General features: G+C 50.4%; 1 protein-coding gene across 6 annotated transcripts in view; it reads left to right on the plus strand.

Moving 5' to 3' along the window:
- Positions 1 to 25,651, plus strand: part of EFR3B (EFR3 homolog B) — a 172,133-nt gene that overhangs the window by 25,297 nt on the left and 121,185 nt on the right. Inside the window, exon 1 of one of the 6 annotated variants that reach the window (XM_039529179.1) lies at positions 21,241 to 21,371. The exons of 4 other annotated variants lie outside the window; for them this stretch is intronic. In XM_039529179.1, the coding sequence (XP_039385113.1) occupies positions 21,332 to 21,371 (40 nt within the window). In that variant the 5' untranslated portion in view covers positions 21,241 to 21,331. Of the gene's footprint in view, positions 1 to 21,240; positions 21,372 to 25,651 lie in introns of those variants that run through there. One more of the 6 variants, XM_039529178.1, reaches the window with a different exon arrangement.

Genomic DNA, 25,651 nt, shown 5'->3' on the forward strand with positions numbered 1-25,651 from the left:
TGCTAACGAGGCCAGAGGGAATTATTTTTTGTAATGACCCAACCACTCCCAGTCTTTATTCAGGCCCAATTTGATGGTGTCCAGTTTGCAAATTAATTCCAGTTCTGCAGTTTCTTGCTGAAGTCTGTTTTTTGAAGTTTTTGTTGTTGAAGAATTGCCACTTTTTAAGTCTGTTATTGAATGTCCAGGGAGATTGAAGTGTTCTCGTACTGGCTTTTGAATGTTACAATTCTTGATGTCTGATTTGTGTCAATTTATTCTTTTGTGTAGAGACTGTCTGGTTTGGCCAACGTACATGGCAGAGGGGCATTGCTGGCACATGATGGCATATATCACATTAGTAGATGTGCAGGTGAACGAGCCCCTGATGGTATGGCTGATGTGATTAGGTCCTATGATGATGTCACTTGAATAGATATGTGGACAGAGTTGGCAATGGGGTTTGTTGCAGGGTTTGGTTCCTGGGTTAGTGTTTTTGTTGTGTGGCTGCTGCTGAGTATTTGCTTCAGGTTGGGGGGCTGTCTCCCAGGGTCTGTTAGAATCACTACAAAAAGTAATTTTTCCCTCTGCTAATACTCACACCTTCTTGTCAACTGTTGGGAATGGGCCATGTCCACCTTAATTGAATTGGCCTTGTTAGCACTGACCCCCCACTTGGTAAGACAACTCCCGTCTTTTCATGTGCTGTAGTGTGTGTATATATACCTGCCTACTGTATTTTTCACTCCATGCATCTGATGAAGTGGGTTCTAGCCCACGAAAGCTTATGTCCAAATACATTTCTTAGTCTCTAAGGTGCCACAAGGACTCTGTTGCTTTTACTGATACAGACTACCACGGCTACCCCTCTGAAACCTGCAGCAGTCCAGTTTTCCCTGCCCTTTCTCCCTCCAGCCCCAGAATATGGTGTGTCAGTAAAACATTGCGCTTAAGACTGGCAAATGGTGTGTGTTCTTTATGAAGTTGGGGGGGAAAAAAATTCAGAGGTGAAGGCGTTAAAAGAGAAAACCACAGGAGTTTCCATCTGCTGTCTGGAAGAACTGTGTGTTTGCTGGGCAGGAGATTGTTGTCAGCACTGGTACCTTGGCGTTAGATCTGACGCCAATAAGAACAGGAAAATGTTGGACTATCTGGAAAAGCAGCTTGACTGTGAGCTGTGTCCCAAGGGAAATGATGGAAGCACCCTTGCTTGGGGCTTCAGAGACCAGACTGGACAGAGCACAGGAGAATATGGGGTGTAGGGCGCAGCAGTGATCTGATGGGCCTTTTCCATCCCTGGCTTCAAGGGGTTTTTAGCTGTGGTCTGTAGGGAGTCTGCACGGGATGGCAGTGTCCCAGGCAATGGAGGAGGGGTACTTCTGGGGGTGGGGCTAGCCGTAGCTCCTCCCAGGTGTTTATAATTACCACCCAGCTGAGAATGGAAGGCTTTGCTGTTCCCCAGACGGTCTGGGTGACACGTGGGCCAGCCAGGATGCAAGTGGGGTTTTTCAGGGGAAACTCAAAACGAAACTGACAGATGAATGAAACTGACTCGCACTGTGCAGGAGCCCTTGTGAAGTGACCCTATGGAGTTTGCACAGTCCTGTCGCTCTTGCAGAGCCAGACTCTCCGTGATCATTCCTGTGCTTGGGGTGAAGGTGGCTTTCAGTCACCGTTGCACTCCCTGTATTTTGGGGCTATGGAGGGCCCCAAGTCAGGGCACCCCAAGAGCTATTGTCACGTCCCTTCTCATTGCTGCAGCCCCATATAGGCATGGGAAGCAGAGAATAGCCATAGTGCAGCACACTGCTGCCACACCCAGGAACCCCACACTATACTGGGGGCCTGAGAGCAGGGCCGTGACCAGGAGGGGGGGGCTGTTTCCACCTATTTTAAAGCCACCTTATACTGCCACCGCATTATAAATGGGCCTTGACATAACTAGAATTAGGGCCTGTTGGCTGCAGTTCTCGGTGGCACAACAGACCTGTACCCAACTGATCAATCCCAGATTGCTGTTCAGGGAAGGGTGAGCCGGCCTGTCTCCTCCTGCTCCCCACAGGTTTGGGGGATCCCGAGCTCACCTTCCATGGGGAAACAGTTAGAGAATGAGCAGGCTGACCCACAGGTGGATTGAGTAGACGGGCTTCTTTACTGCAGTACTTGTTCCCCTCAACCCAATTGTCAAATTAGTTACTCTTTTTATCTAAGTTAGTATGTAAATATCTACAATCACTACCACACCCCCAAACCACTTGAGTAATATGAACACCCATACAATGAATATTAATAGCTATATACTGAATATAATTATCCCTGCCCCTGATTACTGTTAGCATATTCTACAGATGTCTTCAAATGCTGTAAAGTAAAAGGTTTTTTTTTTACAATTGCAGCCACAAATTCCCTGGAGCAGCACTTTGCAGGGAAGGGAGGAAGGGGCCATGACCCTGAGCTTGTTTACGTACAGTAGCTGGGAAAGAAGGGATGGGGGAAGATAGGTATCCTCTAGATCCCCATATTCCTTATGCAGCTGGAACGCTTATCAATCCTTAGCAAGGAGAAGGGAAGGGAGAGGGGTAGCACTTTATCTATCAAGTGCACAGAGGTTCCTGCACTTTATCTATCAAGCGCAGAAGTGGTGCCTGCTTGTGCCTCTACTCCCCATACCATGTCTGCACACCAGTGGTTTCCCAGGTCTCTGCTTAACCCCTACATATCCCAACAGAAACGACATCTATTGAGAGACACAGCATTGTGTGTTGTGACAGCATCGCCATAGGCCGAGGCTGGACCAGCCTCCAGCTGCACTTCAGAACAAGGGGGTTGGTTCCATCCACTTTAGGGCTTTCTGTTGCTCCTGCTGCTGTATCTTAACGCTGCACCTGGAAATCTGCATAGTGAGGTTTGTAGTGAACGTCAGAGGGTTCTGCTCTTCACCTTACTGTTTGTAGTACAGTAGCATCTAGAGGTGTTATAAAAGCATAGGACTGGAAGGGACTTGAGAGGTCATCTAGTCCAGTCCCCTGCACTCATGGCAGGGTTAAGTATTATCTAGATCATCCCTGAGAGGTTTGTCCAACCTGCTCTTAAAAATCTCCAATGAGGGAGATTCCACAACCTCTCTCGGCAGTTTATTCCAGTGCTTCACTACCCAGACAATTAGGAAGTTTTTCCTAATGTCCAACCTAAACTGCCCTTGCTGCAATTTAAGCCCATTGGGTTAACAAGAACCATTTTTCTCCCTCTTCCTTTTAAGAGTTTTCAACAACATAAAAGGTTCTTGTCCCCTCTCAGTCTTCTCTTCTCCCGAAGAAACAAACCCAATTTTTTCAAACTTCTCTCATAGGTTATTTTCTAGACCTTTAATCATTTTTTGTTGCTCTTCTATGGATTTTCTCCAATTTGTCCATTACTTTCCTGAAATGCGGTACCCAGAACACAATACTCCATTTAAAGCCTAATCAGCACAGAGTAGAGCAGAAGAACTACTTCTTGTGTCTTGCTTACAACACTCCTGCTAATACATCCCAGAATAACGTTTGCTTTTTTTTTTTTTTTTTTTTTGCAACACTGTGACTCTGACTCATTTAGCTTGTGATCTACTATGACCAAGATCAAACACAATCGGGGCCCTGTTGTGGTAGGTGATGTGTGTATGCATATGTTGTAGGTAGATCTGCTTCTTGCTAAGGTGCAGAAGCTGTGGAACTCCTTGCTAGAGGATGTTGTAAAGGCCAAGACTATAACAGGGTTCAAAAAAGCACTAGGTAAGTTCATGGAGGATAGGCCCATCAGTGGCTATTAGCCAGGCTGGGCAGGGAAGGTGTCCCTAGCCTCTGTTTGCCAGAAGCTGGGACTGGGCGACAGGGGATCGATCACTTGATAATTACCTGTTCTGTTCATTCCCTCTGGGGTACCTGGCATTGGCCACTGTTGGAAGACTGGACACTGGGCTTGATGGACCGTTGGTCTGACCCAGTATGACCGTTCTTATGGTCTTAAGCTTGGTCAGAAGGGAGGGTCCTGTAGCATGCTCTAAATGCCATCACTCTTTGGGTAATTCTGATCTCTCTGCAACTGACACCCCCACCCAAGAGTACTTTGTCTCAGGCTCTCACATGCTTTGTCCTAGACTCTGTGAGCTGCACTGTCGCAGAAGAGAGCAGCTGCCATGGATGGAGATGTGGTTGCTGGTGTAGCTGTCGATAGCTTTGAAAGTTGGGACTGAGGGCTTCAAATTAGCAACAAGAGAACTGGGAAGGGGACATGGGTGATGTGCTGAAGGAGGGCCAGCGTGCTGAGGAGGTCGGACACTATATTCTGTATAAGTTGCATCCTCTGCGTTGCTTCCACCTTTTGCCTCAGACAGAGTTATCACAATCCAGCCAGGAGGTGATAAAGAAAGGGGTCACTGGGATTAAGGCCTCCTCGAGGAAGAGGGAGCTGGAGATGGTGGAGAAAAATGCTTTCTTCTGTCTCTCCCCAGTCATGGAGGCTGACTACAGAGCTGTGGGGCAGATGTCTTCGATGGAGGAGAGGCTTGTGTCATCCCAACCAGCATCACCTTGGCCTTGTTCAGTCCTGCAGTCTCTACGGGGAAAAATCTGAAGAGTCAGGACAGCTGCGTGACAAGCAAGAGGGGTGACCAGCTTCTTGCACTCCTGAGGGTGTTAATGCAGCTGCTGTTATGAGCAGCAGATAAGATACAGTTATACAAATCAAACACCCCATAGATCTGGGGGCTAGAACCCTGGCCATTGTTTCCAACCCACAGGCCTCTGACCCTTGAACCAAAGAAGATCTCCCCTAACTGCTCCTAGTAGTAAGTCAGTTATCCTGTCTGTGAGCTAGCCATTGCCGGTCAACATTATATACGTGTTTCAGAGTAGCAGCTGTGTTAGTCTGTATCTGCAAAAGGAACAGGAGTACTTGTGGCACCTTAGAGACTAACACATTTATTTGAGCATAAGCTTTCATGGGCTACAGCCCCCTTCATCAGATGCATAGAATGGAACACATAGTAAGAAAGAAACACACACACACACACACACACACACACACACACACACACACACACACACACACACACACACACACACGCTGCCCCCAACTACACTTCTGCCTGGACACCCCTCCCCCTTGCCAGCTCTGCTAATGCCCCTCAATCCTGACCCACAACCCACTCGTGAGCATCCTCCCACCCCCAGTTCTACCGATCTCCCTCACTCCTGACCCGCTGGGCCCCTGCTGTTCAGTCGTGGCTTTCCCCGGGGCAGATACAGACAAACACAGAAAATTATGCCCAAGTGTGCAGTGGTGTTTGATGTGGACAAATGGGGGCCTGGAATGAGACCCATCAAACTCATTCTCCTTCGAGGCCTCCATTAGAATTCAGCCTAGCGCCTGCGGGACTGAGTAGCTAAGTGAACCCATTGAAATCTTGTCCCACGCAGCTTTAGAGCATCCCTCTGGCAGCTGCCCTCTACGTTCCTGGTTGGGCTCCCAGTGTCTCTGGTATCCAGTCCTGCAACAACAATCTGCTACCTTCCCCAGACAGCATTTCCTCATGGTAGCCCGTGGTGGGGAGTCGTTGGGATTGCCTTTAGTCAGCAGGACAAAACAACCCCCTTGTTACAATGCGCTGCCGTGTCACCACATTTCCCTCTCTCTCCCACGCCATGCTGAGATATCAGCACAGGGTGTGTCATATTGGACTACAATGGACTGTAAGCTGGATAGAAAGCTGGCTAGATCATCAGACTCAATGGGTAGTGATCAATGGCTCCATGTCTAGTTGGCAGCTGGTATCAAGCAGAGTGCCCCAGGGGTCGGTCCTGGGGCCGGTTTTGCTCAACGTCTTTTTTTTTAATTATCTGGATGATGGGATGGATTGGACCCTCAGCAAGGTCGTGGATGACACTAACTGGGGGGAGAGGTAGATACGTTGGAGGGTAGGAAGAGGGTCCAGAGTGACTTAGACAAATTGGAGGATTGGGCCAAAAGAAATATGATGTTCAACAAGGACAAGTGCAGAGTCCTGCACTTAGGACGGAAGAATCCCATGTACCGCTACAGGGTGGGGACTGACTGGCTAAGCAGCAGTTCTGCAGAAAAGGACCTGGGGATTACAGTGGACGAGAAGTTGGATATGAGTCAGCAGTGTGCCCTCGTTGCCAAGAAGGCTAACGGCATATTGGGCTGTATTAGTAGGGGCATTGCAAGCAGATTGAGGGAAGTGATTATTCCCCTCTATTCAGCGCTGGTGTGGCCACATCTGGAGTATTGCATCCAGTTTCGGGACCCCCCCCCCACTACAGAAAGGATGTGGACAAATTGGAGAGAGTCCAGCGGAGGGCAACAAAAATGATCGGGGGCTGGGGCACATGACTTATGAGGAGAGGCTGAGGGAACTGGGGTTATTTAATCTGCAGAAGAGTAGAGTGAGGGGGGATTTGATAGCAGCCTTTAACTACCTGAAGGGGGGTTCCAAAGAGGATGGAGCTCGGCTGTTCTCAGTGGTGGCAGATGACAGAACAAGGAGCAATGGTCTCAAGTTGCAGTGGGGGAGGTCTAGGTTGGATATTAGGAAACACTTTTTCACTAGGAAGGTGGTGAAGCACTGGAATGGGTTACTTAGGGAGGTGGTGGAATCTCCTTCCTTAGAGGTTTTTAAGGGCAGGCTTGACAAAGCCCTGGCTGGGATGATTTAGTTGAGAACTGGTTCTGCTTTGAGCAGGGGGTTGGACTAGATACCTCCTGAGGTCTCTTCCAACCCTAATATTCTATGATTCTATGTTCTCCCATCACCATTCATGCCCAAGATAAATGTGTGGCTTTAATTGCCCTGCAGGCTAGGCTTGCTGGTCGTGTTGTAATTAACTGGCTAATGTGTTTATGCACCACTCTGCTTTAGTGGCCAGAGGCTTCCACAAGATAATCACCGTTAACCAGCCAATGTAATAATGCCGCAGTTCAAGTGGTAGGCGGAGGTTCTGGAATCCAGGGGCACTGGGTTTTATCCCTTGATGCGGCATGTATGCAATGTATCTGACAGCTGTGATATCTGGCTCTGGGCAGCTGCAAGCTCACTTATGAGGCAGATCTATAAACAGTAGAACTATCCCATGAGTTCCAGGACCGTTGGTACTTGTCCTTCATAAACATGCCTGCATGTTGTGATAATTTTATCACTAAATCAAACTAAGAAGGGATCAGCTCTTGCTAATATCCTGGCCCTCGGTAAATTTGTCCCCTTGATTTCACAGTTATGTAAGACATTATCATTTTGCGTGCAGACAGATTGCATTTCATGGTGGCACTAATTCCACATGCCCTGATTATGCCACAGTATCTTGCAGCTGCTAGGAGAGCTTTTTTTCCCCCGATGCTCTGTAGTTGCTCTGAGCGCACTGCTCCTTGGCTTATTAGATGTCTGCTTCTATCTCCTCATGTCAGGGCTTTTCAATCATTCAGTGTCTACGGTGCAGGACCTGAAATGGGAACAACTCAAGGTGTTAGCAGCTTGTCTCTGTATTCAGGCTAATTCTATTCTAAACAGACATCTGTGTTGCCCACTGACGTGCTGGTAGCTGATGGGTACAGGCACATTCAGGAATCAGGGCCGCAGATTTCAGAGTTAGCATTTCATCTGGAGACCAGCGAAGCTCTGGTGGGCAGTGCAGGCTTATTTCATTTCTTTCTGCATCAGCATGCCCATCGGAAACCATTCTGGTAAGAAGACGTTGTTGTTTTTAATTGACATTTTATAGCAAATGGGTAAGACTAACTTAGGCTGTTTCACATTGCAGGGTGCATCTGTTGTGCGACAGTGAATATACATGTCTTTGGTTATGAGGAGTGACTTGCCGTGCCAAATTACAGAAGTGGGATCCTCTCTAGTAATATTTTACTTTTAGATCATTCATCTTAAAGCACCTTACAGCACCACTGAAAAGCAACAACTGCTGGGGTGGAGCATGGCAGGGGACAGGGGTTAGGAGGGTGGATTTCTTTTCGCCCTGGACACCAGGACAAATTCTCACTTATACAAAAAAACACCAAAGGGTCTCTTACGGATAGGGAAACCAAGGCACACAATTGCCCACGAATGACACCTTTTTTTTTTAAGGTCATATACATACTGTAAACAATCACCCTTTATATTAACGCTCCATTGCAAAAAGTTTATAAAGGGTTGATAAATGATGACTAGATGTTATAAGCATGTTAGATGGCTATAAGCATAACGGTAAGAAGATGTGATCGATGGTTATAAGCAACCCATTGACATGCTGGACTGTATAACAGAGGATTCACCATGTATTGAAACATCTACTAATCTGCAGCTACTGTAAATGGAACTTACAAACAAAGTGTGATCCTGTAAATTCTGTATGGAACCAGATTTACCCAGCAGGTCTCGGAGTCCCAGTAACACAGTCACTCAATGAACCTCATTTCTCAGGTTGCTGTCTAGCAGCGTAGAATGTTTGGCAGTGAACAGCAAGCAGATTTTGAGACAGAGGAGGAAAATAAAAACAGAGACGGCGCTGGTGGGCGTAGTACCAGCTTAATATGAATCTGTAGCAAGATCATTTAAAACAGGTCAAACATGATGTTTTAATGCTCCAGAGCAGGGACCGTCTCTTACTTTGTGTTCATACAGTGACCAGCTTGAAGGGACCTTGATGCGCACAGGGGCCTCTGGGTTAAAATAGGTGTTACTGAGTTCCCATGGAAGTTCCCTAGAGAGGGAGCATTATCTAGTAGTTAGAGCAGTGGGACTGGGAATTACAGGACTTGGTTTCTATTCCAAGCGCTGCACTTTCCGAACAACCTCTCTGAGCCTCAGTCAAATGGGAACAATGCTACTTACTCACCTTTTGGAAAGCAGTTGGAGACCCTTGGAGGAGGGTACCTACAGATAAAGTATTATCACTGTATAGATAAGAGACCCCGTGGCATGGGACATTGTTCTTCTTAGTGAATGTAGGGTCTGACCTATCCTGGTCCATGAATTGTCTGCTTGGGCCGTCCTATCATGACTCAAAGTGGAATTGTTAAACGAGTCTCTGTCAGGCCTGTCAGTCTAGCTCTGTTCATATCCTGCCTCTTTTCAGTCAGTAATGTCAGGTGTGGGACACTTCGGTCACTGGGTTATTTTGTAATAGAATATCACGAGCTAGTCTCCGCCTTGTTAGAAGAATGGGAGACGGTTACCAGTGAATCCCATTTCTGGAGCTGTGACCCGCGGTCCATCTAGTCCCATAGCTTCTCCCTGACTGTGGATGATGCCAGATGATAGAGGAAGGTGTAAAAATCCCCTCCTAGACAATTCCACAATGACGTGTAACTCTAGCGCCCTTGTGGCCAAGTTGGAGTCTGCTCTGCAGGCAGCTCTGGCCAAGAAAAGGCGTGCACAGGGAAAGTCCCTTCCACCCCAAGGACACCTGTTCCAACCCCCTGGAGTAACACATGCACCCTGGAATAGTACAGTGAATACAGGATAGGGAAATATTTATTTAGAGGGATGCATGGAGAAAAACAACAGGGGAGAAGATTGGGGGAGCGGTAAAACAGGGTTACATTCAACATGAGGCCGCACAGGCCCAGCGGTACCACAATACAAAAGGGCAGACACTGAGCAATGCATCTACACTCAGACTTCAGGAGTCCTGGGCAGAGTTCCAGTCTGGCAGCGAGTCTCCGGTGCTCCTGCTCATCTTCGGTGCCAGCAAACTTCCTCCAACAAACCCCTCCGGTGCCCTTAATCTCGGTGGCGCAGTTCCCTGTTAAAGGGGAATAATGGCAATTCCGTTGTCTCTATAGACTGTAAGCGCTTTAGGGCAGAGACTGTCTCCCACCATGTTTGTACAGCACCTAGCACATTGGAGCCCTGATCTTGGTTGAGGACTCCAGGTGCTACTGTCAATCCAAATAATAAAAACATTGCCGGGGGGCTATTTGATTCCTCCACCCACCAGTGCTGACACCAGCCCAAGTGTCTCAGGGTAAGTCTATGCACCAAAGGAAAAAAGAGGGCTGGGCCGTGCTGGCTGACTGGGGGCTGTTTCACTGCTGCCTAGACTTCCGGGGGAACCTCCCACCTCGCATGGTCCTAGATCCTGGGCACCAGCCTAAGCCCTGACATCTGCACAGCAGTGAAACAGCCCCGCAGCCCGAGCCCTGCAAGCCCGAGTCAGCTGGCACGGGCCAGCTACAACTGTCTAGTTGCTGTGTTAGACCTACCCTCTGAGTCAAGATGGCACCTTCCTATTAGTTAAGTGTTCTCCTATAGAACTTCCATACTGCACTAATGTCCCTTTAAGGCCTGTTTGCCCTTTATGGTGTCACGGTGATGGCTGCTCAGTAGACCAGGGATAACGAAGTTCCCTCTCTAATGAGGATCTTTGTGTGGATCAAACTGAGCTGCTCTGGGTCCCTGAGAATTTCTCTGTTTTCCAGGGAAATCGAAGAAGCAAATTCATTCAAAAAGTGTTTTAATTAAAAACTTAAAATCTCTTGAGGACAGATTCTGAGTCATCAGCAACTGCATAATTAGGACTGAAGAGCCTGATTGAACGCTGGGGCTTTGGCTGTTCTGGGAGAGTCCCAGTTCTGCTGGGTGACCTTGGACAAGTCACATTGCTGCTCTGTGCCTCAGTTTCCCCACTTGGAAAACGGGGATAACACTGAACTACCTCAGACAGGTGTAACTAACTGGCAGCTCACCAATGAGTGTCTATAAAGCACTTTGAGAGCCTTGGATGTCAGGTGCTTTAGAAGCACCATGTTTGAGCTTTGAAAAGGTTAAAATATGGCGCCCGATTCTACTCGTGGGTGTAAATTGGGAGTCATTCCATCAAAATCAATAGGATTACAGTGGTGTAAGTGAAAGGGGAGCTGGGTATAGGGACGTTCCCTGGAATGGAATGGTTCAGAGAAATACAGGGAGCCAATGGCTTTTTCCAGTGTCATGTGATTGGAGAGAGCATCTGTCAGGGCTCCCTCCCCACTCTGAACTCTAGGGTACAGATGTGGGGACCTGCATGAAAGATCCCCAAGCTTATTTCTACCAGCTTAGGTTAAAAACTTCCCCAAGGCACAAATTCTTCCTTGTCCTTGGACAGTATGCTGCCACCACCAAGTGAGTTAGACAAAGATTCAGGAAAAGGACCACTTGGAGTTCCTGTTTCCCCAAAATATCCCCCCAAGCCCCTTCACCCCCTTTCCTGGGGAGGCTTGAGAGTAACCAAGGTGAGCACAGACCAGACCCTTGGGTTTTGGGGACACTAAAAACCCAATTAGATTCTTAAAAAAACAGAACTTTTGTTATAAGGATAAAAAGTGAAAGACACACCTCTGTAAAATCAGGATGGAAGGTAAGTTTACAGGGTAATAAGAGTTAAAACACAGAGGATTTCCCTCTAGGCAAAACTTTAAAGTTACAAAAAACCCAACCAACACCCCCCTCAAAAAAAAAAACAAACGGGAATAAATGTCCCTATTAGCATATGGAAAATTCACAAGCTAAAACAAAAGATAAGCTAATGCATTTCCTTGCTATTACTTACAATTTCTGTAATATTAGATGTATCATTTCAGTAGGAACTGGATTATTTGCTTGGTCTCTCCCTTTTGTCTCCTGAGAGAACACCCGCAGAGCACAAAAATAAAGTCTTTCCGCCCCTCCCCATTTGAAAGTATCTTCTTTCCCCATTGGTCCTTCTGGTCAGGTGCCAGCCAGGTTATCTGAGCTTCTTAACCCTTTACAGGTAAAGGAGGGATTTTATGCTACCCTTGGCTGTATGTTTATGACAGCATCCCTAGTGATTTCCCTGCTCTTCTGGGGCTGTGGGGAGCCCAGAAACCCTACGGCAACTCAGGGGAAGCTTTGCAGCTGCCGTGAATGTGACTGTTCCCCATCAATCCCTGCTCACTCTTGCCTCGCTGTGTGGGTTCAGCAGCTGGCTGAGTCAGAGGCCCTGATTCTTCTGGTGTGACTCCACTCAGAGCTACTCCTGAGGTGCACCAGTGTGAATGAGAGGAGAATCAGGACTCAAATGTCTCTGCACGCTGCCCTGGCACTGGCTGCAGACCAGCAGCAGAACTACAGAGCTAAAAAGCATGAGTCTGTACGGTTTGAGCTGAAGGAGTAATTCCAAGAGCGAGCCGTTGTAGTAGACTTTACCCTCTTACACGGATTAGCCACTAGAGGGGGATAAAGACTCATACACAGCACATGTTGGATTACCTTTGCAGCACATAGGTTCCTATACAAAATGGCCAGGGGGAATGGATAAAGCAGAGAAATGTTGAGGGCTGAGGCATGATAATTGGAATTGTGCTAGCCAAGCCCACTGTACAGGCCTGTCATTTAGATCTAACACACAATTGCAAATTCCACAGAGATTTCAGGTAAAGAGACCTTAACCCTGATCTGTTTATTTATGACAAGGCCTGGTAATGGGGGTGATGAACCGGGCCAGGGTTTGCGAAACCCACTGGTGAATGAGTGTTACAGGTCCCCTTTGGTGAGGATCTGCGAGTTGTTGCAGTTCCAAGCCATTGGAGCCTTGATTCTGTAGCTCATGCTGTTACCACTGGAGGTCGTGGGTTCAAGCCCTGGTGTGTGAGCCTAGAGGGAGGTCATCTAGGGTTGCCAGGCATCTGGTTGTCAAAAATGAACCCTGGAAGCTCCAGTCAGTTCTGCTGACCGGGCTGTTAAAAGTCTGGTCGGCAGTGCAGTGGACTAAGGCAGGCTCCCTACCAGCCCTGACTCCTGGAAGCAGCCAGCACATCCAGCTCCTAGGCATAGGGGTGGCCACCGGGACTCTGCGCACTGCCCTGCCCCAAGTGCCGGCTCCACAGCTCCCATGGACTGGGAACTGCGGCCAGTGGGAGCTGCGGGTGTGGCACCTGTGGCCGCAGGCAACACACAAGGCCTCCTGGCCTCTCCGCCTAGGAGCCAGACATGCCGGTTGGTTCCTGGAGCCACCTGAGGTAAGTGCCGCCCGGCTGGAGCCCCCAGCCCCCATCCTGAGCCCCCTCCCACACGCCAACCCCCTGCCCCAGCCCTGAGCCCCCTCCTGCACCCTTCATCCCTGGCCTCACCCCAGAGCCTGCATCCCCAGCCAGATCCCTCACCCCCTTGTGCACTCCAAACCCCTCATCCTCAGCCCCACCCCAGAGCTCGCACCCCCAGCCACAGCCCTCAACCCCTCCCATACCCCAACCCCCTGCCCCAGCCCGGAGCCCCCTCCCACACCCTTCTTCCCTGGCCCCACCCCAGAGCCCGCATCCCCAGTTGGAGCCCTCACCCCCTCCTACATCCCAACCCTCTGCTCCAGCCCGGTGAAAGTGAGTGAGGGTGAGGGAGAGCGAGCGACAGAGGGAGGGGGGATTGAGTGAGCAGGGGGCGTGGCCTCAGAGAAGGGGCGGGGCAGGGGTGTTCAGTTTTGCACGATTCGAAAGTTGGCAACCCTAAAGTGATTGCGTTTGTTCAGTGCTTTCCTATGCAGCGATGGCCTTTGGATTGCGTGGGGGAAATGGAAGCTGTCGAGCTCCTGCAGAATGGAGTCCTTTTGGGTCAGGGCCCCTTTCAGCAGAGCCACTCGCCTTCTGCTTTCTATCCTGTGCCTGTGTCTTTAAAAACTCATCTCCAGTCCCCCTGGGGGGTTCGCCTCCTGAGTCCAGAGGATTAGGCACACCCAAGGGCAAACCTCTGTGAATGTTAATGAGCTAGGTACTAGGCCAGCAGGATCCAAGCATGCTCAGAGGGGCCATCATGATTTGCTTACTAAAGGCAATCACAGCTGGCTGATGGGATTAGGGTTTTTTTTTTTATCATTCCTTCTCCCTCCCGCCATCCATTATTTGTAAGGCTGCAGAGCTGGGCGCCTCTCAGCGTAAGGTCACTAAATGCTGTCCTAAGCTTCTGGGCTGTGTGCGCTTTGATCCCATAGGAGGTGTGGTTGGATTCGGAGTCAAACAGGTCAGTCTGGGAAGATGGGGGTTGGCTGTGTAAATTAATGGGATGACATGGCTGTTCCATCTCCCATCACGCTGCAGAAAGAGCAGATGTTTTTGCCCCAAGTTTCCTCTCCGCTGCCTGCTGCTCAGTGACCGTCCTCCACTCCAGAGGTGGCCCCGTTTCACTGGCGCTCACTTTGGGGTCCTCCAGGCGCATTTCCTGCCCCTAGCGTGTCTAGAATGGCAGGTTCTCTGGAGCCCATTGATGTGATCCCCTCGGTTAGATTCCTCGTGGGATCGGCTGCTTTCTGGCAGCGCCAGGGGTTTGACAGCTGCGTAAGTCTGACAGGCCGCAGCTCCTGGGAAGGAGCTCTGCTGTTAGACCCAATCTGTGTTTAACTCTGACTCGTCAAAGCAGGGTGGGCGACCGCTGACAGGTGACTTCAATAGTTTAAAGGGAAAAATGTGTATCTGTACAGAGAGGGAAAGAGATTTCTCTCTAAAGCAGCCGTAACCCTCTCCCCACTAGCCCCTGCCTGGGAACGTCTGCTGCCACCTGCCCGCTGGAGATGCTGCAGCTTTTCATGCCTCTCTCCACTCACTGGCATTCAAAGCAGAGCCCAGAAATAGCTCACCAGGAATGTGGATGGCTGCCGTGACGAAAGCAAAAATGCAGAACCCCTGGTAGCTTGCTCCCATCCCCCCCACTGCCAGCTGTTCAGTGGATTTGCTCTGAGGTGCCCCCTGTTGTTTCCTTCTGCCCTCTTCCCCACGGATATAGAGGGCCCTCTGGAAGTGGAGCCCATGTGCCCAAGGTGGATGCCCCCAGTCCATGCAGCCTAGCTCCTTAGGGTGCTGGCTGTGTGGCTGAGCATAGCTGGGTGCATGGGCCAGGGGGCTCCCCTGCGGGGGAGAATTCCTCCTTCCCTGTGAGGCAGGGAAATGATTGTCCTAATTCTAGAGGGATAAACTGAACCCAAGGATTGTCCGTATTACAGTCCTGTCTTCAGTCCCCTCGCTGTGATCAGGGCCCCATTGTGTTAGGTGCTGTCTGTGGCATAAGAGCCAATCCCTGCCCTGAAGAATTTACAGTCTAAATAGACAAGCCAGATAATGTGTGTGTGTGAGAGAGAGAGGAGGGGCGGCGGGGGGGGGGAGTATAGTCCCCATTTTACAGATGGGTAATTGAGACCAAAAGGATCAGTAAGTGACATGCCGCAGGAGACCAGAGACTGAATCTGGTTCTTTTAGGCTTGGTCAAATGCTTGAACCACAATAGCATCTTTCTAACATAGTGACTTGCTCATGCCACAAGTAGGTGGTTGAACTAGGACTCGAACCCTCACCTGTGCCTCCCACCCCTGTAGTGCTGCTCAGATAGGGTGCTTTTCCTCTCACAGATGCCTAGTTCACACCACTGATGGGAGTGGAGTCAGGCCTGACTGTCACTGCCTGAAGAGCCGGCTAGGTCCAATCTCTGACACGTTGGCTGTGTCTATAGGTGTGGCTATAGCTTCACTGCTCCAGTACCCAAGACTAGCTAGATTAAAGCTGTGCAAGCCGCAATCCCAGCCCAGGGTTGCAGGACGGACACAGGCTATGGAGAGGAGCCCGTCCTGGATGTTACAAGTTTCTTATTGGGCTCCCAGATCCATTAGGGGCTTGGAACACTGAGCACATGGAAGAGAGAACAGCCAAGCAGCTATTGGGATGAAAATAATCCCCTCGCTCTGTAGCCAGTGCGGAGGCTGGAATCTGACTCATCCCAGCACCTCCGGTGTTGTCATCTTCCCCGAAGCAGCTCGCGGCACAGATTGCCAGGTGTCTGGTGTGGCTGTCGCGGCTAATTAAACATGCTCCCCAGCCCTGCATAGAAGTGAAGCAGCAGTCGGGGGCTAAAGCTCCCTCGCCCACAGCTTGCACCTCCTCCTGTGTGGTAGTGGTGAGGGTGACCTGTGAGGTTTGGTTTGTTTTACACGTTTTTCCCCTGCTTGTCTTTTTACCTGGGAAATATCAGATAGTAAATCTCGTCTGCCCTGTTTTGGCCAGTGAGATGGACTTCATTGAAGGGGCATAGGGCTGCTTTCAATCTTTAGCAAAGAGCCCTTTTCTCCCAACTGAGTGCCAGTTGCTTGAGTTCAGTTTGGCACTTAAGAAATGCCCCAGGATGAGCTGGCTCTTTTAAGAGAGTTGAGGATCAGGCTCCCCTATGCCAAGTGCAGTCTGCTTTCCCAGGTGGAGTGACGACCACCATGGGTCATGTGATGGGAGCTTGTGACTAGAAACCAGGCCTGCTCTGGGTAGACTGAACACTGGTGAATTCAGGAAGAGAGCTGGCTGTGAAGATGGCAAGGGGACAACCCTCAAAACCTGCCAGGCAGAAGGCAAATAGACACCCCTTGTTCTCCCTTCTTTTGCAAGTCACCTTTTCAAGCGGTAATTTCTCTTTATTAGGTCTAAGTTTCTTGCCTCGTTCTGCTGCCTGCACAAGAAGCCCATGGAGATGATTTGCCGTGTTATGATCAGATCCTCTTCCTACTCTGGGTGCTCTCCACTTGCCCCGTCCCCTAGAAGGGCTCTCTTCCTCTGCTTTACGAACATGAGAATGGCCATACTGGGTCAGACCAAAGGACCATCTAGCCCAGTATCTTGTCTTCCAACAGTGGCCAATGCCAAGTGCCCCAGAGGGAATGAACAGAACAGGCAATCACCAAATGATCCATCCCCTGCTGCCCACTCCCAGCCTCTGGCAAACTGAGGCTGGGGACACCATCCCTGCCCGCTTTACTCTTTGCTTGGCCTCTGTTTTGGAACAGTGACCAGTTCTGCTGGGATCTGGCGTGGGAAGAGATCAGCGAATGAGGCTCAAGACGAGCAATGGACAGGAGAAACCTCTTCCACTTGCCTATGGGAAGGGATGTGCAGCTCATTGCTCCGGAGGGTGGTGGGGGGAGAGTGAGGAAGGATGGCCTTGTGGGTTAAGATACTGGCCTGCAACATCCTGTGTAACCTTGGGCACGTCACTTGATCTCCTGGTGCCTCTAGTTCCCATTTGTAAAATGGGGGTCATAAGCTGTGCTTAATTTGTAATGAAAGAGGTGCTGGGGCTCAAGCAATGTTTTAACTTTCATAACTGATGCAGCAAGGCCAGAGGTGCTGGGGCTAGGAACCGTCTAGCCCAGAGGTGAGCCTCCCGCAAGCTCTTTGCACAAATTAAACACAGTTAATAAGACTTTCTTCCTGTCTTTCCCTTTGCCTGCTCTGGATTTTGTTTGGTTTGTTTAGCTCGCAAACTCCCTGGGGCAAGTACTGTCTCTCTCTATGCGTATGTACAGGGCCTCGTCCAGTGAGGCCTTGAGCTACGCTGTGTGTGTGCAGGGGACTGGACTAGATGACCTCTCAAGGGTCCTTCCAGTCCTGTGATTCTCTACTGTAATATGAATGACAAATAATCATGAAGCGCGCGTTTCTTTGAGGATGCTCTTTGTGGCCAAATCCTTCCTTACGAGGATGCTGCAAAGGAGGAGACCTCTTGTGGGAGCAAATTACCCCATGTCAGCCTAACGTGGGGTTTCTTGCACCTTCCTTGGAAGCAGCTGTTGCTGCCCACTGTGACAGACGGGACCCTCAGCTCGATGGACCCTGGCTCTGCTCTGCTCTCGCAATTCCCCTCTTCCTGAACAACAGGGACCTGTCCAGATAGTGAGGAAGTATCCGGGAAGAGTCCCCTTTTGGCTTGTAGAAAGGGCCCCTCTTTGTTCAGCCTGTAAATGCTCCAGAAGCAGTGCTTAATTGGTACCAACGCTGAGCCCCGACACCTCTGGGCCTGGCAGTTCCGAGCCCCGGCACCTCCGGGCCCGGCAGTTCCTAGGCCCCGGCACCTCCGGGCCCGGCAGTTCCTAGGCCCCGGCACCTCCGGGCCCGGCAGTTCCTAGGCCCCGGCACCTCCGGGCCCGGCAGTTCCTAGGCCCCGGCACCTCCGGGCCCGGCAGTTCCTAGGTCCCGGCACCTCCGGGCCCGGCAGTTCCCAGCCCCGGCACCTCCGGGCCCGGCAGTTCCTAGGCCCTGGCACCTCCGGGCCCGGCAGTTCCGAGCCCCGGCACCTCCGGGCCCGGCAGTTCCTAGGCCCCGGCATGGCGGCACCTCTGGGCTTGCTGCATCCATTATGAATGTAAAAATTGCTTGAGCCCTGGCACCTCTTTGCTTACAAGTTAAGCCCTGTCCAGAAGCAATGATTGGGAACAGAGGGGGAATAACCCTGCACTGAAAGGCAGATGGGCTGGATAATCCCATGTGGCTTTTCTGTCTCTAGCGTCTATGAGCTCTAAATGCCGCAGGGTGGCAATGCAGATGGAAGAGGGGGCCTAGTTGGCTCCCGGGGTAGCTAATGGAGTGTGGAGCCTCCCACTTGTTAGATATCAGAGGGGTAGCCGTGTTAGTCTGGTTCTGTAGAAGCAGCAAAGAATCCTGTGGCACCTTATAGACTAACAGACGAAGAAGTGGGTATTCACCCACGAAAGCTCATGCTGCAAAACGTCTGTTAGTCTATAAGGTGCCACAGGATTCTTTGCTGCTTCCACTTGTTAGACTGGCTCAGGCTGGTGATGAAGGTCAGAGTGCTGTTGGGTGGCCTGAGTTGAATGAGGCTGATGCAAGTAGGGTGACCAGATAGCAACTGTGAACAAACAGGACAGGGGGTGGGGGGTAATAGGCGCCTATATAAGAAAAAGTCCTGCAAAACGGGACTGTCCTTTTAAAAACGGGACATCTGGTCACCCTAGATGCAAGTATCCACAGCACAAAGCCACCCAGAGCTGCTTTGGTCCAAGGACAGAATGGGCCGTGGAGACTGAACTGCCTTCACTGCCTTCGAGGTGAGCCCTCCAGGTAGGGCTGAGGCCCACGGGCAGGGCAGGGCTGCCGGAGTCTTGCGCTCAGGTTGGCAACGTGTCCTGGATACACAGAGGACTCAGGTCCCTGATGGGGAAACATTGGCGGAGAGCTCACACTCAGGAAATGCTGCAGATCTGGGGGAGAGGGAGCCGAAGGACGAGCTCCTGCCCTTGTAATGCTTCCCCGTCACCGGCCCGGTACCTGAGTGTGACCTTGAGACGTTGATCATGCTGCCCAGGAATTGCTTGCAAACAAAGTGACTCATTAAAGGGCGACGGTCACTGGGATTAGCCATTAAACCAGCCACGAGTCCTGGGAATTGGGCCCTGCCCAAGGCTCACTAGTTCCAGTGCTGCACTGTTCCTGCATTTTGATTTTATTTATTATTTCAGAGGGGAAAATCCCAGTGCGTGTGATTGGATGTGTAGGTGAGATCTGCTCCTGCTTTCCCAGCTGCCCAGACCCTCCTCCTGGCTCAGTATAGTAACTGCCCCACTCCCACTCCTTCCCTTCTGCTCTTGTCCCTAGTCCGGAGTTTCTCTGCAGCATTATAGGAGCTCCCCTGATTCCCCACCTCCCCCTGCTCCTATCTCGGCCCCACCCCAATTATTTTCTTCACACCTTGTCTAGCAAACAAGCCCCTTCCACCTCTCTCCTTGTCTGCTGGTGGGAAGGAGTGAGAATCTCCGCTTTGTTCCGTGCCTGCAAGGATTTTTGGCTGGCTGTTTGGAGAGGAGACCCAGTTCTCACTTTGTCTCTGGCTTAAAGTTGACATGACAAGGAAAATGGAGCTTGTGCCCGTTTATTATTTGCTGCTTTTTGGTGGTCTGAAAAGAAACTCGGTAAAAATAATAAAATCTGGCTTGATTTGTTGTTTTGTTCTACTAGAAATCCAGGTTTCGCCTGCCCCGTGCAGGCTGGGGAGGAGTGGGGAGCTGGTGCAGTGGTGACACCACAAGAGTTAGAGAGTGAAAGTGGAGCTATTAGGAGAAGGGATTTTAGTCAGATGATTTCAGACTTTGGTTTTGCTAACACCTGTTTAGATTCATAGTGTCCCAGGCCAGACGGGACCACTGTGATCATCGAGTCTGACCCCCCCCCCCCCACATAACAGGCCAGAGACCTTCCCTGAAATAATTCCTAGAGCTTTAAGACAGACATCCAATCTGGATCTGAACATTTCTAGTGACAGAGAATCCACCACAGCCCGTGGTAAATAGTTCCAGTGGTGACTTACCCTCACTGTTAAAAATGGACACCACCTTTCCAGTCTGAATTTGTCTAGCTGCAGCTTCCAGGCATTGCATTGTGATGTGTCTTTGTCGGCTTGACTGAAAAGCCATTACCAAATATTTGTTCCTCATGTAGGTACTTCTAGACGGGGATCAAGTCACCCCTTAGCCGCCTCTGACTCTAATGTCAAAGAGAACTCGCTAGGAAAGTGTGGGCACCTTTGCTTCCTCAGTTATCCTGCAGGAGTGCATGGTTAAAACTGCGCCCCCCACCATCCCTCTTCTCAGGCCTACTTTGTCCATCAGAAAGAAGCAATCAATAAATAAAAGGCCATGGGCCCAATTAGAAAAAAAAATCCTTTGCCTGGGGATTCGGAGGCACCCAACCTGCAGCCCTTTAAAAGAACTTGATTGCCAGAAAATGCCAAGCTGCCAAGCTCTGAGAATCCAGGCCCCTTTACCATGGGCAGCGTGTATAAGAGGCCAGGGGAGGCTAAGACTCCCCCACAATGGCCGGCCAAGGGCATTTACGGTGTCTCAGCTTTGGCCCCATCTGAAGACCTTGGCCGGCTGCAGCCAGGTGTGCGGTGCTGACAAACGGGGGCTGTTCCGCTCGAGTGTTCCCAGCGGAATTTTAATAGCACCTTTAACCAATGAAACCTCCACCAGCTTCTCTCTGCCTGTGAGGAGGAAATGGAAGGCCAGCGTCTGGGGGAGGTTAGAAGAAGGATTTAGGGAGACACATGGAGAGGAGATGGGGAGGGGAAGGAGAAGCCACAGACAGTAGCTGGTAATTGTATACTGATGCCTTTCATAGTGCGAGGCAAGGCGAAATGAAAGGCTCTGGGGAGAGATCAAAAGAAAGTACAGAGAGAGAGAGAGAGAGAGCAAGTGAATGAGCCAGGGAGAGGGATGGATTCCTGACGAGCCAGAATTAGAGGGTTACAGAATCAGCTGAGAGGCAGCTGAAGAAATAAACAGTGGCTCTGGGAGGAAGGGAGCAAACAGACAGGCAGGAGGAGGGGGATAAAAGCCAGAATAACAGGAACCTTAAAGCCGAGAGCTGGGAAATTAGAGCAGCCAGCGGTGACAGTGTTTTTGCACAGGAGGCAAATTGTGTGTGTGTGGGGGGGGAGGGGGAGATTTGTGCGGGTGCAGGTTGCAGCGTGAGAGCCCTGGTGTTTGTGGAGCAGCCCCTTCTCCTGCAGCTATCTGTCCCGGCTGAAGGAGCATCCCTGCACTGAAGTTGCCTGATGGATTGCAGAGCTGCTGCGGACCATCACGTTTGCAATGGTAATGTATTGTCTGGGTGCAGAGGAACACATGGGAGACAGGCTGGGAGACAGGAGAGGAAAGATGGGCTTGTGGCTCAGGCTTCAGCCTGGGAGATCTGGGTTCCGTGTCCGGCTCTGCTGCAGACTCCCTGTGTGATCCCAGACAAGTCATCTGGGGCAGGTTTACACTTAAAAAGCTGTGCTGGTGCAGCTTTAGTGAAGACGCTACTATGCTGGTGGGAGAGCTTTCCCATCCACATGGTCAATCCACCTCTGCCAGAGGCAGTAGCTGTGTCAATGGGAGACGTTCTTCTGTCTGCAGTGGGGGTTAGGTTGGTGTAGCTGCATCGCTCAGGGGGGTGGATTTTTCACATCCCTGGGCGACGTAGTTATTCTGATGTAAGTTTGTAGTGTAGACCTGGATACAGTCTCTCTGTGCCTCAGTTTCCCACCTCTAAAATGGGAACAATAATCTCCCTTTGTCTTGTCTGTTTCGATTGTAAACTCTTCAGGGCAGGGGCATCTAGGATGGTTGGGGTCCCGATCTCAGCAGAGGCCTCTCGGCACCACGATCGTATAAATAATAAGAATGAAATGGCTGTGAATCCAACTTCCCTCTCCCTGCCTGGCTGAACCCCAGAAGGAACAAACAAGATTTTCCATTGTTTCATGTCGCCTTCCGCAGAACGGAGGGTAGGTTTATTAAGTGCTCAGGGAAGGTCTGACCCCAGAGCACGTGAGAGTGGCTATCTCCAGAGAAACGAACGTGGGCTCTAATTTTAGTTTAGGTTTGGCAGGAGCAGCAGCTATGTCAGGAAGCCTGGCTTCCTCCATGTGGTGTCACAGGCTTGAGCGTCCCACGGACTAGGCTGTCTGTATGCTGTTCACAAGTGGTGGCCGAATACTAGAATGGGTGCGGGCCACTGGATCTCAGTCATCAGTGCGTCATGGCAAAGGCTACATGGAAGTCCCCATGATAGAGCCCTTTCAGATTCCCCTCCCCGATTTGTGTTTTAATGAGTGTCTCCTTACAGGTTTGAATGTGGTTTCAAACTCTTTCCGGGGTTGGGATTGGGGTACCACTCCGCAGTAGCAGAAATGGGTTTGTCTGATACTGCCCTCTGCTGGGGAGAATGTCCGAAGGGCTTGCGTATTCGCATGGCAGAGCAGTCTCTGGAGTTCACCAGGCAGCGGCCTGGGGCTTTGAGCTGCAGGATGGGAGTTCAATCTCTGAGGCTTGTAAGTATCCATCAGGCTACCAGCTGTTCTCGTGTATTAGGAAGCATTATGTCTAAGAGCAGGAAGGCGATGAGACCCTGTCAATGGCAACAATGGAGAGGAATTATTCAGTGCGATCCATGATTTTATGGCAGATATTGACTCCCTACTGACAAGGAGGCAAGGTTCCACATGGCCCCAGAGCGGGCACTAGTCATTCTGATTGGCCTTATGTAGGATGCAGGGCTACACTCTGATTGGTCACATCCACTGAGGTGTGCGGAGTTCCTTGGCATGTACGGGTTTCAGCATCGGAAGGGAGCTGGTTAGGCATGTCGGTGGGAAGGCCTGAAACTGACCCGCTCCGCCTTCCTTGAAATGTAATGTCCTGTGGTGACAGGAGATGAGGCACAGGCAAGAAAAGCATCAGTTGATTGAGAAGAGCTGCACAGAGGGAGGGGTGTAATAGTGGAGCCTGGTGTGTTAGAATACATGGGTGCAGCAGCTGCATATGCAATACAAAGGAGCTGCAGACTTTAGGGCGCTAGGAGGACTGCAAAAGTGTGTGTGTGTGTGTGTGCGGGGGTGTGTGTCGAAAGACACCAAAATGGGCCAAATGTGGGTGGTGTCGAGACCCCACGTGCCGAGTCACAAAACCACACACTCCCAGCCGCCCCCCCGTCATCGCAGCAGGGAAGGGGTTCTGCTATTATATCACCCAGCCCTGGTCAGGAGACAAGGACCCCTCAGAAGTGTGTGAAAGGAGCAATGGTTGTTTGGTGCCATCCCCCTTCTCCGGCGCCTGTGGAGGGAAGCCAAAGAGAGCCCTAGAGGGATGGCACAAAACAAAGCGGCTATTGGCTTTCAATTTGATATGGCAGCTGAGAAAGTTAATGTGACTTCGGGCTTCATACATAGCTGTGTCCATATTAGGGTTTTATGGACCTGTAATTCAAAATGGGTGCAGTTCCACCTAGAGTGGCAGACCCTGTAGTGTAGCTAGGGCGTAAGGCTCACCATGGTGAAAACACCTGAGCCTTAACTACACTAGAATGTCTGCTATTGCTACGATAGGTGGAGCTGAACCTGCTGGGGGATCATAGTGGAGACCAGGCCACAGAGGCTGATGTTGTGGAGCAGGGACAAGATGATCCTTTCCTTTGTGGCCCTGGTGGGATTGCAGCTGGATCACTGCAGTCTGCTCTGGGCATTTCAGTAGAAGACAGATGGTGCTTTGTCGATTTCACACAAGAGAAACAGGACTAGACCAGTGCTACTCAGACCTCAGTGGATCAGGAGTCAAATTAGCCATCAACACTACCCAAAAGAGCCACAGGAGGGTGAATTCATTGTGTCACTTACTAGAGTACTATATTCCCTGGCCTCTCTTTGCCAGAAGCTGGGAATGGGCGACGGGGGATGGATCACTTGGTGATTCCCTGTTCTGTTCATTCCCTCTGGGGCACCGGGCACTGGCCACTGTCAGAAGACAGGACACTGGGCTGGATGGACATTGGTCTGACCCAGTAGGGCCGTTCTTATATATTGATATTTAGACAGTATAGTAGGGGAAATATTTAGTTTATATATAAAATAATACTTGGTCAGTCATTTTGCTGTGAGAATTATATACACCCTGGTATATACCGGTATATAATTACTGTGTATATATAATTCTCACAGCAAAATGACTGACCAAGCATTATTATTCTATCAACTACAATTGGTTAATAACATAGTAAAAACATCCCGATTGACTAATAACTTAGACTGGTTAATAATTAAATCACACCGTGTTTTACTATCATGTGCTGCAAAGAGCCGCAGGAGGTGCATTAAAGAGCCACTTGCGGCTCCCGAGCCTCAGTCTGAGTATCACTGGGCTGGAGGGACAGACGGCTGGGGGAAGACTAAAAGAACCGGACAGTCTGGAGAAGTGATGGCCAAGTGGGGGAGAAGGGAGGAAGGATGATGACCAATTTACAAACTAACTGTTGAGAACAGTGTATGCTGTGTCGGGCCCAGGATATTAGAGAGACAAGGTAAGGGAGGTAATATCTTTTACTGGACCATCTTCTGTTGGTGAGGGAGACACGCATTCATGCCACACAAAGCTGCTTTCCAGATGTGTCCCTGTGTAACTGGCAGCATCCAAAGTGTTAAAGATGAGTTAAACGTGTGATGGAACGCGGCTTCGTGTGCTCATCAAAGAAAATGCTGCTTAAACAGCCTAGAAAGGGATGGCCCAGCACTTAATTTGCTGGAACCGGCCTCTCTTAATTCAAGAAATAGTTCTTTACGAATCCTGGCTGGGTGACAAAAGATGTCCAAGGGCAAGAGGTGCTGAAGTATCAGAAAAGAGCAGGCCCGTAAATCAGCGGGCAGTGGGTGCTGCTTTGCAAACAGCCTCCCCGCAGCACTTTTCATGCCATGTCTGTTGATGATCAGAAATTCTGCCACTGCAAAGGGTTTGTATCCAGTGGCTCCGTATGGCTGATGGCTCCCTGGCCCAAGCGGTTTCATGAGCCGTGCACTGATGCAATGAGAAGTTGACGTCTGAGACACCTCCCTGCCCTCCCCAACCAGCACTCTCTCAAAGTTGCATTGTAAACCCCAGCGGGGAGTATGCCCTCCCCAGCCAGCATCCACAGGCAGGAGTGAGGAGCCTGGCTCTGCCAAAGACCTGCTGTCTGGGGCATGTCACATTCCCCCACTGCGGAATATTGATGCCTCCTTGGTAAATGCTGTGAGATCTACAGATAAGTGCTAGAAGAGCTATGGATTCTCATGACTAATCAGACCTATCCCTTATGTTTTCTGTGGTCTGCTGGCAGCCAGGATGCCCAGATTTTCACCAGCTGCACCTTGGCACTTGGTGATTAGCACATGAGACGGGCCTGATATTGCTAACCTGCCCTGACTCCATGAGCAGGGGGCATCACAGAGAGTGAGGTGCCATGGCTGGGGTATTCTGCTGCCCTGCAAAACCTTGTGGGGTTCTTGATGCATAGGCACAATTTAGGGCAGCCCTAAGGCTGGAAGCCACATCAGCCCTACGCTCGTGAATAAGCACGATGCAGA

This window comes from Mauremys reevesii, linkage group 3 (assembly GCF_016161935.1).
Source record: "Mauremys reevesii isolate NIE-2019 linkage group 3, ASM1616193v1, whole genome shotgun sequence".
Classification (NCBI taxonomy): Eukaryota; Metazoa; Chordata; order Testudines; family Geoemydidae; genus Mauremys; species Mauremys reevesii.